General features: G+C 44.2%; 3 protein-coding genes and 1 non-coding gene across 7 annotated transcripts; 3 read left to right on the plus strand and 1 right to left on the minus strand.

The window, feature by feature from the left end:
• Positions 1-1,244: 1,244 nt before the first annotated feature.
• Positions 1,245-7,701, minus strand: LOC139423592 (transducin beta-like protein 3). Its single transcript, XM_071175178.1, has 10 exons — positions 7,529-7,701; positions 7,365-7,416; positions 7,131-7,226; positions 6,966-7,013; positions 6,263-6,404; positions 3,662-3,746; positions 3,026-3,196; positions 2,009-2,084; positions 1,797-1,893; positions 1,245-1,471 (listed from the first exon to the last, which is right to left on the minus strand). Exons 1-10 carry the CDS (start codon positions 7,558-7,560, stop codon positions 1,245-1,247), a joined length of 1,026 nt encoding a protein of 341 aa, XP_071031279.1. The 5' UTR covers positions 7,561-7,701.
• A 431-nt stretch (positions 7,702-8,132) lies between these two features.
• On the plus strand, positions 8,133-12,186 carry LOC139424053 (RING finger protein 151-like). 4 transcript variants are annotated; one of them, XM_071175743.1, is made up of 5 exons: positions 8,133-8,302; positions 9,299-9,468; positions 9,726-9,822; positions 9,932-10,006; positions 11,517-12,186. In XM_071175743.1, exons 1-5 carry the CDS (start codon positions 8,300-8,302, stop codon positions 11,973-11,975), a joined length of 804 nt encoding a protein of 267 aa, XP_071031844.1. In that variant the 5' UTR covers positions 8,133-8,299; the 3' UTR covers positions 11,976-12,186. The 4 variants fall into 4 exon arrangements, with proteins under 4 accessions (XP_071031844.1, XP_071031843.1, XP_071031846.1 ...); XM_071175742.1 differs by having other exon boundaries at positions 8,135-8,302; positions 9,720-9,822; XM_071175745.1 differs by lacking the exon at positions 9,932-10,006 and having other exon boundaries at positions 8,145-8,302.
• Positions 12,187-13,082: 896 nt separating this feature from the next.
• LOC139365106 (small ribosomal subunit protein uS5) lies at positions 13,083-15,303 on the plus strand. Its single transcript, XM_071102492.1, has 5 exons — positions 13,083-13,252; positions 13,737-13,826; positions 13,965-14,406; positions 14,687-14,778; positions 15,183-15,303. The coding sequence occupies exons 1-5, from the start codon at positions 13,109-13,111 to the stop codon at positions 15,261-15,263; spliced, it is 849 nt and encodes a 282-aa protein (XP_070958593.1). The 5' UTR covers positions 13,083-13,108; the 3' UTR covers positions 15,264-15,303.
• LOC139365355 (small nucleolar RNA SNORA9) lies at positions 13,424-13,560 on the plus strand. Its single transcript, XR_011626641.1, has one exon. It is a non-coding gene; the product is annotated as a small nucleolar RNA SNORA9 (small nucleolar RNA).
• Positions 15,304-16,791: the final 1,488 nt, after the last annotated feature.

Consider the following 16,791-nt stretch of genomic DNA (forward strand, 5'->3'; position numbering starts at 1 on the left):
TCCTGTTGCTGTGTGGTGAAGGAGGGCAGCTGGCAGAGACCTTGTTATCAGTGACCCTCCTGTTGCTGTGTGGTGAAGGAGGGCAGCTGGCAGAGACCTTGTTATCAGTAACCCACCTGTTGCTGTGTGGTGAAGGAGGGCAGCTGGCAGAGACCTTGTTATCAGTGACCCTCCTGTTGCTGTGTGGTGAAGGAGGGCAGCTGGTAGAGACCTTGTTATCAGTGACCCTCCTGTTGCTGTGTGGTGAAGGAGGGCAGCTGGCAGAGACCTTGTTATCAGTGACCCTCCTGTTGCTGTGTGGTGAAGGAGGGCAGCTGGTAGAGACCTTGTTATCAGTGACCCTCCTGTTGCTGTGTGGTGAAGGAGGGCAGCTGGCAGAGACCTTGTTATCAGTGACCCTCCTGTTGCTGTGTGGTGAAGGAGGGCAGCTGGCAGAGACCTTGTTATCAGTGACCCACCTGTTGCTGTGTGGTGAAGGAGGGCAGCTGGCAGAGACCTTGTTATCAGTGACCCACCTGTTGCTGTGTGGTGAAGGAGGGCAGCTGGCAGAGACCTTGTTATCAGTGACCCTCCTGTTGCTGTGTGGTGAAAGAGGGCAGCTGGTAGAGACCTTGTTATCAGTGACCCTCCTGTTGCTGTGTGGTGAAGGAGGGCAGCTGGCAGAGACCTTGTTATCAGTGACCCACCTGTTGCTGTGTGGTGAAGGAGGGCAGCTGGCAGAGACCTTGTTATCAGTGACCCTCCTGTTGCTGTGTGGTGAAGGAGGGCAGCTGGCAGAGACCTTGTTATCAGTGACCCTCCTGTTGCTGTGTGGTGAAGGAGGGCAGCTGGCAGAGACCTTGTTATCAGTGACCCTCCTGTTGCTGTGTGGTGAAGGAGGGCAGCTGGCAGAGACCTTGTTATCAGTGACCCACCTGTTGCTGTGTGGTGAAGGAGGGCAGCTGGCAGAGACCTTGTTATCAGTGACCCTCCTGTTGCTGTGTGGTGAAGGAGAGCATCTGGTAGAGACCTTGTTATCAGTGACCCACCTGTTGCTGTGTGGTGAAGGAGGGCAGCTGGCAGAGACCTTGTTATCAGTGACCCACCTGTTGCTGTGTGGTGAAGGAGGGCAGCTGGCAGAGACCTTGTTATCAGTGACCCACCTGTTGCTGTGTGGTGAAGGAGGGCAGCTGGTAGAGACCTTGTTATCAGTGACCCACCTGTTGCTGTGTGGTGAAGGAGGGCAGCTGGCAGAGACCTTGTTATCAGTGACCCACCTGTTGCTGTGTGGTGAAGGAGGGCAGCTGGTAGAGCAGTATGTTATGTTCTGCTGTGACTGTGGCCAGCCTTAGGGAGGAGGGCAGGGGGAGGCAGTAGGTGAGGCTCCGGGGGTCTCCATACTCCTCTCCCCCCTCTTCGGAGCCCCCCGCGGAGGGGAGCGTCTGGGCGAACACACAGCGGGCCGAGCTGGCATCCCACACCCTCAGCACACCTGGAGAGAGAATCCCTTTAGTGAGGGTCTTTGATTGGGCTTGCTCCCTGTGTTGTTTTGGCTAACTATAAAATGATGATCATCTCTGATTGGCTGCTAAAACTATACACTAGTCTTATTCAGTATTATCTAGCTATATTGGTGGGCAGTAGGCCGACTCCTCCACATGCATCCACCATCTAGCCTGGGGATTGGTGGAGTAAGAGAAGACACTGATCTGAGTCAGCTTTGCATTTTCCCCCACTAATGGTTAAGGTTAGGGAAGCTGATCCTAGATCTGTACCTAGGGGCAACTTCACACAGGAGCGGGCCTGTAAGCATATACCTTTGCTGCCTGCTGTGATGAAGTGGATCTCTTTAGTTTTCACCCCGATCTCAGAGAAATCTTCGTCCTCAGGGAGCAGCACAACACTCTCCACAGCCTGGCGAGGGAAGCAACGCATTTCATACAATTAGGCTGATGATACACCAATCGACCTTTAGTTGCAAAAGCCATTCTAAAACAACTCTGGAAGAAAGTAGAGTATGAGAGTTTACCTCATAGACGGGCACTGTCCTCCTGGCAGTCCTGCTCTTCAGATCCCACACTGTGCAGATCTTATCCCTGCCAGAGCTGCAATCAAACAACCATCCAACATTCAGCTAGCTCGCAATGAACTGATCAGCTGTGATGAGGTCTAAAGCTATGGTTTTTAACCTGTGGTCTGCGGGGGTACTGCAGGTGAGACGCAAAATAAATGTTCAAAAATAGAATCTGCGACTCCACGAATGGTGGTCCTCAAGAGCTTAGATGGTGATTTGATGGTCCCCGGAATGGAAAAGGTTTGGAACCACTGGTCTAGAGTAGTTCCAAACACTAAATTGAATATCTTGGACAACACTACACCAATAGCTCACCGTGTTGTTTTGGCTATGATAGGTAGGTACTAGGTATAGCCTGGTACCAGATCTGCAAGTGCCGTTTTGCCAAATGGCATCAGTGGTTTCTTTCAGCACGATTTTTCAGAAATGAAAACACAAACAGATCTGAGACCAGGGTATGATAGGTGTCAGAACGCAGGTTTCCATTGACTCAGGTTTATTCAACAATAGCAATGTGGCAAAACATATATATTATTGCGACATTTATAATGGAAAGGGCAGATATGAGACATTTTCTGAAGATGAACCAAAACAAATATCAGTTTGACTGGGATAGATTGTTCTTTATTGCAACAAATTATGGAAACTGTGTTTTTTAAATAAATGAAGATTGACGAATAATTCCCAAGGTACTTTTTTGGTTTGACGTCATTACGTCCAGTTGTTTTTTAAATCGACACAAGATGGTTAAATGGAAACGCACCCTAGCAGGCAATCATCACATCTATTTTCTATGTAAACTTTCTAAATGTCAACAACAAAAAGGTGAATGGAAACCTAGCCAGAGAGTGGTAGGAGCTGTCAGCTCAGCTGTCCTACAGTAATAGCAGGTTTAGATCTAGGTCTGCTCTACTGTAAAGCTCTATCTAACAACTGTTGATGTAAAAAGAGATTGACTGATTGTTACAGTACCTGACCATGGAGGCTCCATCGGGAGTGAAGGCCAGGGAGGTGACAGGGCTGTAATGGCTCTGCAGCACGCACAGACACTGGCTGGAGCGCAGGTCCCACATCCTGATGCCACAGTCTGACGCAGAGGAGAAGAGCTGCAGTAGACTTATGTCTGGGTGGAACTCCACCAGGCTGCAGGGCAGGAGGAGGACAACGTGAGTGTTTGAGACCATTGCAGTCAGACTGCGCTTAATCACTGATCTACAAACCACATTGCATCCATAATAACTACTCATTATATAATTAAGAATAACAATTATGTGGCTTGCCTTGATTAAACTGATCCCCTCAAACATGCTGAATCATAATATCAAATATTAATTTCCACACGTCAAACTAGCAACTAGATTTAAGTCATGTCTTGTTGTCAATGTATCAACTTATCGAAGGCACCTACATCTACAAGGGTTTGTCCAGTTTCTGAGGAATAGATCTCATTTATAAACCATGAGATAAATTGACCCGCGCAAGTATTCATAAAGCGTCTCAGAGTAGGTGTGCTGATCTAGGATCAGGTCCCCCCCTATTCATGTGATCTTATTCATGATTTCCAGAGTAAAGAGGTGGTTCAGAGTAAAGAGGTGGTCAGTAACTTACTGTACGACCCCAGAGGAGCCCTTCAGGTTGTGCGTACAGTACTGCTTCACCACATCCCACAGCTTTATGGTGCCATCACAGCCTCCTACACACCAACAAGATGACAGACTCATATTACAGACAGGAAGTACAAGGTGAAATCTCAGAGTACCCATTTAAAGTGGGAGCATTTGATTGAGCGCAGTCAATGTTGTTTTGGGTATAACAGGTAGGTATAATAACTAGGCAGTGTTCATTTCGTCAACAAAAATAGTGACTAAAATATTCATCAAACACCTATTTTTCAGTGGCAATTGGCGAGACTGTAACTGACTAAATAGATCCAGAAAAAAATATAACTCAACGAAAATTATTTATTATCTCAGATGACTAAAACGAGACAAGACTAAATTCTCTCTGTGACTAAGATTGGACTACTAAGTGAACTGGACAAGAGCTTTAGAAAGATTGTGCTTATCACTGAAAAGCTCTCAATCAATTTTAGCTAGATGTTGCTACTCTTTGGCTCTCTGCGCTTATGTGTCTGATTGCACATGACATACAAAACAATAGCTATGTAGGCTAAATTAGGAATTTACATGGCCAAATAATTGTTATACAGCACATTCGGCAAGTGACCTTTTCCACATGTTGTTACGTTATAGTCTTATTCTAAAAACGACTAAATAAAACATCTCAACAATCTACACACATTACCCTATAATGACAAAGTGAAAAGGGTTAAGAACTGCTTGCTAATATTTACATAAGTACTCAGACCATTTGCAATGAGACTCGAAATTGCACGTAGGTGCATCCTGTTTCCATTGATCATCCTTGAGATGTTTCTACAACTTGGAGTCCACCTGTGGTAAATTCAATTGATTGGACATGATTTGGAAAGGCACACACCTGTCAACATAAGGTCCTACTGTTGACAGTGCATGTCAGAGCAAAAACCAAGCCATGAGGTCGAAGGAATTGTCCATAGAGCTCCAAGACAGGTTTGTGTCGAGGCACAGATCTGGGGAAGGTCCTCAATAACACAGTGGCCTCAATCATTCTTAAATGGAAGAAGTTTGAAACCACCAAGACTCTTCCTAGAGCTGGCCGCCCAGCCAAACTGAGCAATCGGGGGAGAAGGACCTTGGTCAGGGAGGTGACCAAGAACCCAGTGATCACTCTGACAGAGCTTCTGAGTTCCTCTGTGGAGATGAAAGAACCTTCCAGAAGGACAACCATCTCTGCAGCACAGCCATTATTGTAATGTCCAAATGGAAGCCACTCCTCAGTAAAAGGCACACAACAGCCTGCTTGGAGTTTGCCAAAAGGCACCTAAAGGACTCTGACCATGAGAAACAAGATTCTCTGGTCTGATGAAACAAGGGTCAACTCTTTGGCCTGAATGCCAAGCGTCAACACTGGAGGAAACCTGGCACCATCCCTACGGTGAAGCATGGTGGGGGCAGCATCATGCTGTGGGGATGTTTTTCAGTGGCAGGGAGTGGAAGACTAGTCAGGATCGAGGGGAAGATGAACGGAGCAAAGTACAGAGAGATCCTTGATGAAAACCTGCTCCAGAGTGCTCAGGACCTCAGACTGGGGCAAAGGTTCACCTTCCAACAGGACAACGACCCTAAGTACACAGCCAAGACAACACAATGTCTGAATGTCCTTGAGTGGCCCAACCAGAGCCCAGACTTGAAACCGATCTAACATCTCTGAAGAGATCTGAAAATAGCTGTGCAGCAACACTCCCCACCCAACCTGACAGAGCTTGAGAGGATCTGCAGAGAAAAATGGGAGAAACTCCCCAAATACAGGTGTGCCACGCTTGTAGAGTCCTACCCAAGAAGACCAGACGCTGTAATCGCTGCCAAAAGTGCTTCAACCCAATACTGAGTAAAGGGTCTGAATACTTATGAATATGGAATGGTTCAGTTTTGTATTTTTAATATATTTGCAAAAATTTCTAAACCTGTTTTTGCTTTGTCATTATGTGGTTTTGTGTGTAGATTGAGGAATAAAAACGATTTAATCAATTTTAGGATAAGGCTGTATCATAAAAAGTCAAGGGGTCTGAATACTTTCCGAAGGCACTGTCTACTTATGTTTGTCATTTTTCTGCTGTTGGGAAGAGAATGACGTCATACAGAAAAATGTTGGTAGGACAAGGCTGTGTATGTTTGTTCACATGGAAGTCAGTGATTTATGTTTACTGTAGGTTTGAGGCAATACAAATGTGATGTGACAAAATGAAAGGGCATTTAGTGGACTAAAATGGCCCACTGTTTTAGTTCTTTTGACAATAATTAGACTACAACATTATTCAAATGGTAAAATGTAACTAAGACAATTATATTTTAGTCAAAATGACAGACTAAAATACTCTAAAAGATTGCCAAAATGAACACTGTTACTAGATATAGCCTGGTACCAGATCTGTAAGTGCTTCTTGCCAACTGGCATCAGTGGTTTCTTTCAGCACGATTATTCTGAAATTATAACGATATACATCATATGCATAGACCAGGCTAGGGTTTGATGGGTGTGGGACAGATCTGGGACAAGGCTAGGGTATGATGGGTGTGGGAAGTTATCCTATGAGGTCGATCCGCTCACCTGTGGCCAGAAGCGTGGCGGTGGGGTCAAAGGTCATGCTGGCAATGGGCACATTGTGGATGGCCCTCCAGGAGCGTGTGCACTGGGCCTGCTTCCAGTCCCATTGCTTCAGCAGCAGAGCCTTGCTGGCTGTTACCAGGATCTAGGGAGGGAAGGAGGAATGGATGGAGAGAAAGGGTGAGGGGGAGGAAAGGGGAATAAAGGTGTCCCCATGCTTCCCAGCTGAAACAGTTTGGTAGAGTTTGTGCATATATTATGACAACATTTTTGTGACGTTTTTGTTTGTTTTGCACTTCGGTAGTCTTTTTTTGGGGCTGTTCGGGCACACAACATTTTTTCTGGCGGCAAGCTGAAGTTCGGAGGTGAAGTCTTCAGCCCTTCGTCGATGATCAGTCAAGAGTAGGGATTCTTCAAGAAAGTCTAGAAAGTCATTCAAGGAGTGACGACTTGTTTTCATGAAAAAGGCGACAGCCGAACTGAAGCACGCTGATGCCTTAAGGTAGTCAAACTAAGTACCGAGTGTGACACTAAGGCTGTGTTTTCACGGGCAGCACAATTCTGATATTTTTAAGAGTAAATTGGTTTCTTGACCAATCTGATCAGATCTTTTTAGACCAATTGGGCAAAAGATCAGAACTGGGCTGCCTGTGTAAATGCAGCCGTAGGTCTGGAACAGCCCATCATATTATGTCAAATGTTTTACCTCATCATCAAGGCTGAGGGCGAATGATGTAATGTCCTCCTGATCATCCTGCAATTACAACAGTGATGGAAATGAAAATCTGTACAAACATTAAATTAATGTCTGAACTAGCTGCACACGAGTGTTGAGAGAGAGAGAGAGAGAGAGAGAGAGAGACAGTCTCACCTGTTCAATACTGTGAACAATCTTCCCTGTAACGATTTGCAAGACGTTGACACGTGTGCCACACGTACAAAATATGAATTTCTCATCTTTACTGATCTGTAACGTAGGAAAACATATTGAGATACCATAACATATCTGTCAACGGTATAGCTAGTTAATTATAGCTACAGTAACGTTAGTTGGCTAGCTAACTGTTTTACAGATGGAGGTAACTATCAGTGATAAATAACTTACCTGTACTTTTCCTCCCTTGTAGAATGGTTCGATAGTGCTGGAAACAGCATAGCTACATGAAGAAGAAAAAAAAACAACGGCAATTTAGCAAGAAGATAGCTCAGATTTGCCCGGCGTTAGCTATCTAGCTAGCTGGCTATCCACGTGAAGTGCGTTCGACTTACTTGGTCTTGAACTGGAGATTGCTTTTTGCCATCTTGCTTTGGAAGACGTGAGTAAACCCCCACAATTTGCAGTTTAAGGACAGCTGAACTGATTTAGATCACTTGTTGTTAGAATTCATTAGCTTCGATCAACAAAATCCCCACATGTGTTGTTCAAGAGGTGGCTTTCGGTCTCTCACATTGTACGTCATATGACAGCGAGCGTGGAAAAAAAACGCACGACAGGGTGATTGGCTAGAATGCACAGCCGAACGTTTTGGGCTTCTTTGCAGTAAGAAGTTCACCGAGGAAAAAACTCAATACATGTTAAACCATTTTATATTATATGTGTTTTCTGCACCATACACAGAAAGATACAATTATACTGAATATAAATGTATACATAGGGTGCATTTCATTGATGTAATACAAATAAAATGATGAACAAACTGCCAAATGTCCCACACCTGTAACCGTTGACAATACAATCGAGAAGAGATGATAATAGAGAGTAAACACCTATTGAAAACGACAAAAAGTTCTTATTCACAGCTAGGGGACTGACGACTGGTGCTAGAACAGGAGGGAAACGACACGGTCTATTACAATTTAGCCCAGTTCCGTGCTTTATATAATTTAGAGGTTTTTGAATATGTCAGTGCGCATGGTCACTCCTTTATGTTACGACAGGAATGTTCATCTGTGTGTGTGTTCTCTGAGTTGCCTCCATGAGTGTGTATGATACGTTAATAGACAACAGGAATGGATACTTGCTGAACAGAGGTGATTATTATGGTGAGTAAATAACTTAATAACTATATTTGTAACTTGAGCAATCAAAGGTTTAGTATGTTATTGACAATAGGTGTAAATTATTTATCAAATATTTTCTGTTATAATATAAAATGTTTGTATTATTTCATGGCTATGTTGTTTTACTATTCATTTTGATTTATAACTCTTTGCAAAGATTGAACGGCATTTGTCAAACTGTGATGTTTGCGGGGCAGACATTCCCCTTTCCTTATGTTTAAAAACAGAGCCACTACCAAAATATACTTGTGCTCTGAAAGCCAGTACCAAAATATACTTGTGCTCTGAAAGCCAGTACCAAAATATACTTGTGCTCTGAAAGCCAGTACCAAAATATACTTGTGCTCTGAAAGCCAGTACCAAAATATACTTGTGCTCTGAAAGCCAGTACCAAAATATACTTGTGCTCTGAAAGCCAGTACCAAAATATACTTTTGCTCTGAAAGCCACTACCAAAATATACTTGTGCTCTGAAAGCCACTACCAAAATATACTTGTGCTCTGAAAGCCACTACAGAAAAGATTGCAAGGGGTGGGGGTTAAAAACACACTTCTTTTTTTAATCAGTCATGACAAGCTGAACATTTAAAACGTTCTTAATTATTTAATGTCATTCCTAGTTATGAGAATAAACAGAACTGGGTTTTTTTTAGTCACATGGTCTGTCTCATATTATGACGTTCCAGAAGAAGTCTATTGTCACTGCTCATGGGTGACCCTGAATTGTTGACATTATTATGGGCTGGTGGTGGCCCTTTCTTTAGGCTAAATATTCATTATTACAAACCAGAATTATATACTTTCTCAGATTGTAACATACATACTTCTGTATTCTGCTCTAGTCTCAGTGCACTTTTGTGCTCTGGATAAAATAATCTGTGAAATGCATTTTGCGTTAAAAAAAGAGAGAAGAAGAACCTATCAATATAAAGTATAAATGTAAAAGTAAAGACACTTTTCTGTAACTGTTGTGTTCAGGCCGACCCGGACATGTCTTCACAGAGTGGGGGTCATGATGTGGAGCTGTTCGTAGAGACCCCAGACTATGACCTGATCTGCACCATTTGCCAGGGGGTCCTCAGGTGCCCAGTAAGAGCTGCATGCCACCACATCTTCTGCAAGAAATGCATTTTACAATGGCTGAAGAGGTACTGCCTGTGCCTCATCACAAGCAAACATTATTGTGTCCACAGATCATGATTGGATGAAGAGACAGTTTCCCAGACAGTTTCTCCATTGAAATAGCTTCATAGTCCCACTGTCCCAAAATGTCTAAAATTCACATTGTCGTAGTATAGGCCTATAGTAATAGTTATTAGTATATTTGTTACTACTGTAGCCTAAATTTAAACCGATGATGACAATTTGTGAGTGAAGATGATTCATTATTGTTCTTGAGGTGCAGACAGCAGACCTGCCCCTGCTGCAGAAAGCCTGTCAACCAGAGCTTGATATTTGTGATGTTCAAGCTAAGCAAGGTGATCGGTCGCCTAAAGATCAAGGTAAGTAAATGTTTTGTTAGAGAAAAAACACACACTTGGAGCAACCTAATCTCTTGCAGCAAACTTCTGCTTACTTGCCCCATGGGTGTGTTCATGCTTAATCTCATAGAGCCAGATGCGTGTGCCTCTGAATATTGCATATACTCCGACAGACTGGCACACAAGATTAGCACATGCTAACTTGGTAAGTAAGTATTAATGGATCATCAGATACTCTTGTTAAAAGCTGGCATTAAATATGTAACAATCGCTTTGTTAAATAAAAAGTTACTGAAAAGTCACCAGATTACTCTTTGACCAAATTGAGATCAGGAGCATCCTGTTTCCATTGATCATCCTTGAGATGTTTCTACAATGTGATTGGATTCCACCTGTGGTAAATTCAATTGATTGGACATGATTTGGAAAGGCACACACCTGTCTATATAAGTTCCCACAGTTGACAGTGCATGTCAGAGCAAAAACCAAGCCATGAGGTTGAAGGAATTGTCCGTAGCGCTCCAAGACAGGATTGTGTCGAGGCACAGATCTGGGGAAGGGTACCAACAAAATTATGCAGCATTGAAGGTCCCCAAGAACACAGTGGCCTAGATCATTCTTAAATGGAAGAAGTTTGGAACCCCCTAGACTCTTTCTAGAGCTGGCCGCCCAGTCAAACTGAGTAATCAGGGGAGAAGGGCCTTGTTCAGGGAGGTGACCAAGAACCTGATGGTCACTCTGACAGAGCTCTAGAGTTCCTCTGTGGAGATGGGCAAACCTTCCAGAAGGACAACCATCTCTGCAGCACTCCACCAATCATACCTTTATGGTAGTGGCCAAAAAGAAGCCACTCCTCAGAAAAGGGCACATGATAGCCCGCTTGGAGTTTGCTCAAAGGCACCTAAAGGTAATGAGAAACAAGATCCCATTGTCTGATTAAACGAAGATGGAACTCTTTGGCCTGAATGCCAAGCTTCACATCTGGAGGTAACCTGGCACCATCCCTATGGTGAAGCATGGTGGTGGCAGCATCATGCTGTGGGTATGTTTTTCAGCGGCAGGGACTAGGAGACTAGTCAGGAAAGATGAACGGAGCAAAGTGCGGAGATACCTGATGACAATCTATTCCAGAGCGCTCAGGACCTCAGAGTGGGGAGCAGGTTCACCTTCCAACAGGATAACGACCCTAAGCACACAGCCAAGAAAACATAGAAGTGGCTTTGGGACAAGTCTCTGAATGTCCTTGAGTGGCCCAGCTAGAGCCCGGACTTGAAAACGATCAAAGATCTCTGGAGAGACTGGAAAATAGCTGTGCAGCGATGCTCCCCATCCAACCTGACAGAGCTTGAAAGGATCTGCAGAGAAGAATGGGAGAAACTCCCCAAATACAGGTGTGCCAAGCTTGTAGTGTCATACCCAAGAAGACTTGATGCTGTAATCGCTACCAAAGGTGCTTCAACTAAGTAAAGGGTCTGAATACTAATGTAGATGTGATATTTATTTATTTTTATTATAAATGTGAAAAACAGTTTTTGCTTTGTCATTATGGGGTATTGTGTGTAGCTTGATAAGGGGGGGAAACAATTTAATCAATTTAGAATAAGGCTGTAATGTAACAAAATGTGGAAAATGCCAAGGGGTCTGAATACTTTCCGAATGCACTGTACTCCTTACCCTTTGACCTCTGCCCTTCTCTCCCCCATCTTTTCCCCCAGTGTAAAAACAAGGTCCGTGGCTGCCCGCATACCTTAGCCCTGTCAGAGCAGTACTGCCACAGCATGAGCTGCCTGTTCGAGCTCATTCCCTGCCCCTACCAGGGCTGCCGTGCCCAGCTCCTCCGCAGGGACCTGGATGCCCACGCCAGGCACTGTGAGCACTGGAGCCAACCCTGCCACATGGGCTGTGGCACCGTGCTGTCCCACCGCACCCAGGCCAAGCACAACTGCTACAGGCAGCTGAGGCATGAGTACGAGGCCAGGCAGAGGAACCACCGGGCCATCGCAGCAGCCCTCCAAAGGAAGATGAGGAGGATGCAGAGCACCATGGCCGACATGAAGAGGCAGATCGGCCTGATATGTGAGAGCCTGGAGGTCATGGACGAACTGGAGGAGGTGGAAGAGGAGGACCTGGGTGAAACCAGTGGGAGTTTCAGTAGCAGTAACAGCAGCTCCTGAGTCCTGATGCAATGTATTTATAAAAATGACTCCCACACACAATTATCTCTGACACTTGAACTGTTTAGGACTATGCAGATTTTAATTTTATTCCTAGCACTAAGTATGAAAGACCTGTGGAAATTTAATTTTCAGGGATGGACTGCTTCAAATAGCACATTTAGTCATAATTGCTTTGAGGGTGTGTTGATATTGAAACTTCATATTTCATTTGAAAATTTATAAAGTTAGAACAATTTTGAACTATGTCTTTTAACATTTTGATTTGTAAAGGATGATATATTTTACAAATAAAGTCAGCAACCTTTAACCTGTGTGATTTGTTGTGTTATATCATTATGTATATGCACATTCTACATGTGACAATAAAAACAAATGTTTCACCTGTTTGCATAAAATGTTACTTCCAGGGGGTCCAATGTTGGCCCTTTCTGGCTATAATAAACCACTGCAACTATTTATATATTCCATATGGAACAAAGCTCACCAACCACAGCAACATGCAATTCCATAATAAGACATACAACTCCGATGTTTATATGCATAGAAGTCAGTATATTTCAAAATATTAAATAGAATCCAAAAGTTTAATCATACAGATTACAGGGTGTAGAAAATATCGCGAGGTTTGCCCTCATATAAATCCAAACGAAACCAGGCTAGGGCCTTCTTCCTGTTATACAGAACACGTAAGTAACATGTCGAACAATTCTTTATTCAATGAAATCCACAAGCATCTCTGTGATCTCATTACAGACTTCACTGTTTGATGACAGAAATCCTTAATTGTACTGTTAACAGTTGATTTAGAACCAAATTGAAAAATGTTTAGGCAATTAATGATAGTTGTGAATGACTGAAGGTAACACAAGTTCCTAGTTAGCGCACATGGCTACAATACAAAATATCGATGTGGTACTCGTTATGTTTACTGTACAATATATAAATGTACCGTTCAGAAACCCTAACGATGCGACGCCGTTCATTACGTGCATGTTTATCCTATACTATTTCATTCGCTAGCCAGTGCGCTAAGCAATTCCACGAGCCATGATGTTGATTGGGCCTTGGTGACGTGAATTTAGGTAGCTCATCGTTACTTATTCTGCCGTTTAATCCTTATTCAACAGCAAATGGCGGACAACGCCGGTGGAGAACGTGGAGGTTTCCGTGGAGGGTTTGGCAGTGGCGACCGGGGTCGTGGTCGTGGACGCGGTAGAGGCCGTGGTCGCGGTCGTGGACGCGGTGCCAGGGGCGGCAAGTCCGAGGACAAGGAAGTGAGTTGACATCCTTGAGCCCTTGTTTTTCTTTCTGGTCACAATGAAGGCGATTACGAATGAAGACTAAACTGGCCTGAGTGACGTTGCATGTGCAATATGTTGGGTTTTATATTAATTCATAATTCAAGTGATGCTTAGTCTGACTTTGAAACCCTACATAAGTTGATTCTGCAGACCTTTGTCAGCAAGGCTTGGCCTGGAGTGGCTTAGTTCTTTCCTGTAGTGTCTGCTAGAGAGAACTGAGATGGTTTGAGGCCCTGCTGTGTCTCTTCCATGGCAAGGTTATAGGTATATCTCAGACAACTAATAGTTGGTGGTCCTGTGGCTCAGTAGTTGAGAGCATGGAGTTTGCAGGGTTGGGTTTGATTCCCACTTGCGTGAGAAAAAACCCTTCTCATGTGCCACGTGTCGCTTTGTTTACTCTCTACTAAATGTTTAAAAATATATATTTTTGAAATTCATATGAATATTTCTCTATCAGTGGGTGCCAGTGACAAAGCTGGGCCGCCTTGTTAAGGACATGAAGATCAAGTCTCTGGAGGAGATCTATCTCTACTCCCTACCCATAAAGGTAAATGACAACTTAATGGTTTCCATAGCTGTACATGTTGTTAAACTAAAAGCACTATGAGCAGTTCACTCATATGGTGTGTTTATAATAGTTTTGTTTCCATCCTGCCTCTTCTGAAAGTGTTTTCTCATGTTATAGGAGTCTGAGATCATTGACTTCTTCCTGGGGTCCTCGTTGAAAGATGAGGTGCTGAAGATTATGCCTGTCCAGAAGCAGACCAGGGCTGGCCAGCGCACCAGGTTCAAGGCCTTTGTTGCCATTGGTGACTACAACGGCCATGTGGGCCTAGGGGTGAAGTGCTCCAAGGAGGTGGCCACTGCCATTCGAGGAGCCATCATCCTGGCAAAGCTGTCCATTGTGCCTGTGAGGAGGGGATACTGGGGGAACAAGATCGGCAAGCCCCACACCGTGCCATGCAAGGTGACTGGTCGTTGTGGCTCCGTCCTGGTGCGTCTGATCCCTGCGCCCCGTGGTACTGGCATCGTGTCTGCCCCTGTGCCCAAGAAGCTGCTCACAATGGCTGGTATCGACGATTGCTACACCTCGGCCAGGGGCTGCACTGCCACTCTAGGCAACTTCGGTAAGAAACCTACACTGTGTTTGACAAATTTTCAATGGTGTTTTAATGGGTATTATCAGTGCCGCCGCATCCCCCTCCTAGCTCTGCTCAGCTTCACCCATAAGTGGTATAGTTGTCGTTAATCAGGAGGTAAACTAACGAGTATGGTAATGCACGGCAGAAAGACTTCCTAATAGTCTCTTCTGTTCCCCCTTTCTGTGCTCAACATCCAGCCCCAGTCACTACAGTAGCCTAGTTGGGTACATAAAAGTGAATTGATACTAAGTGTTTGTCTTTACAGCCAAGGCTACCTTTGATGCCATCTCCAAGACCTACAGCTACCTGACCCCTGATCTGTGGAAGGAGACGGTCTTCACCAAGTCTCCTTACCAGGTCAGTTCTAAAGCCTTGATTCCCTCCACATTCATGATATCGGGTTTATAAAACCCTTTTCCGTGTCTCATTGTAAGGATGGGAACAAAGTAAATGTTGCCTTTGTATTGCCCGTTCATGGTCTCAAAAGTGAATGGGTTACTGAAGGAGGCATACAGTAATTATTGTGGTTGTCTTTGAGGGGTGCGCACCGAATCCTTTCAATTCGATTAACTGCAACACAACTGTAGCGAGACATGATAGATCTAATATACAAATGGGCAGTCTAGATCTGTGTTACTGTGGTATGTGATATATTAAACACTAACAGACCTGGTTCTTATTCACAAATCAAAACTTGGTTAAGTATGTTATTGACATTAAGGAACTTGGATGTGTGAAAGTGTCAATTTTGTGTCCTGCAGGAGTTCACTGATCACCTGGCCAAGACCCACACCAGGGTGTCTGTGCAGAGGACGGCCGCAGCTGTCCCGGCATCCTCCTAAACACTTTTGTACAGTGGATTAAATAAAGGGTTTAACACCATTACTGTCTCCTAAAACTGATGTGCTGTAATGTGGCTATAATATGAATCAGGATGTAAGATGCTGCTGGCTAGCTAGATCATGTGACGGCAATAAGATCAAACTCTATTTTGGGCATTCTGACACCATGGTTAATTATTACTTCAGGTAATGGGGACTTCAAGGGGTTAGTCCCCTCCTTCAAATCTGGATTTAACCAGCACTGCTCTTAACCCCCAGTCTTCCCTAAAAATCTGATATTTAGACCTTGGCGACAAGGTCAGCATGGACTTGAGTGCAGTAAGTGTTTAGGACTACCTTACTGCTGTATCCCACAAGTTTTGTAAGTTAGTGGTGAATTTCTAGCAAATTAAACAAAGACCAGGGAGATTTTCCATGATATGGAGCAATGAAGTTGCTCCATAATAAGTTTTGTTTTTTTACCCCTTTTTCTCCCCAATTTCGTGGTATCCAATTGTGGTAGTAGCTACTATCTTGTCTCATCGCTACAACTCCCGTACGGGCTCGAGAGACGAAGGTTGAAAGTCATGCGTCCTCTGATACACACCCCGAACCAAGCCGCACTGCTTAACACAGCGCGCATCCAACCCGGAAGCCAGCCGCACCAATGTGTCGGAGGAAACACTGCACCTGGCAACCTTGGTTAGTGTGCACTGCGCCCGGCCCGCCACAGGAGTCACTGGTGCGCGATGAGACAAGGATATACCTACTGGCCAAGCCCTCCCTAACCCGGATGACGCTAGGCCAATTGTGAGTCGCCCCACGGACCCGAGTTAAATCTCTGGCCAGACTTGACAAAGGCCATCTAGCAATGATCGATAAACTTGACAGGGCTTGAAAAATAAAAAAAAATGCAAATATTGTGCAAAGCACTTACCCAGAAAGACTCACTGCTGAAGTGGATTTTAGCGTACTATAAACTGGTTATATCTGAATGCTGACAGCTGTGGTAAATTGTAGCGTATACCATGGTTGGTAACCAGTTTAAGAGTAAGACACCTTGGGAGGTTTGGTATATATCCAATATACCACGGCTAAGGGCTGTATCCAGGCACTGCGTTGTGATAAATACAGCACTTAGCCATGTGTTAATAATGTAAGAGGTTTTTAAAACCTGTTTTCATTATGGGGCCCTACGTGTAAATGGTTGAAACGCATTTAATCCAGTTTAAATTCAGGCTGTAACCATACTCCCGACTTATTCCACATCAATACTTTCTGAAGGCACTGGCTAAAAGCACCAATGCTCCTGCATCTCATTACAAGCTTTGGTTTTTCCATTTAAGGTTGAGCATCAGCACATCTTTAGCACATAGGGCATGCTGATTGGTGTCACCTCATTAGCATGTTACACCTGTGCTAGTTGCCATCACATTAGTGGGAAGGTGTTACACTTGTGCTGGCTCAGGTGCTATTTAAGAGTGACTGGCCCAGTGGTCTTGATGGAAAAATCTGAAACCATTTTGAATTAATTGAAAAACCATCTTTC

This window comes from Oncorhynchus clarkii, chromosome 13, assembly GCF_045791955.1.
Source record: "Oncorhynchus clarkii lewisi isolate Uvic-CL-2024 chromosome 13, UVic_Ocla_1.0, whole genome shotgun sequence".
NCBI lineage: Eukaryota > Metazoa > Chordata > Actinopteri > Salmoniformes > Salmonidae > Oncorhynchus > Oncorhynchus clarkii.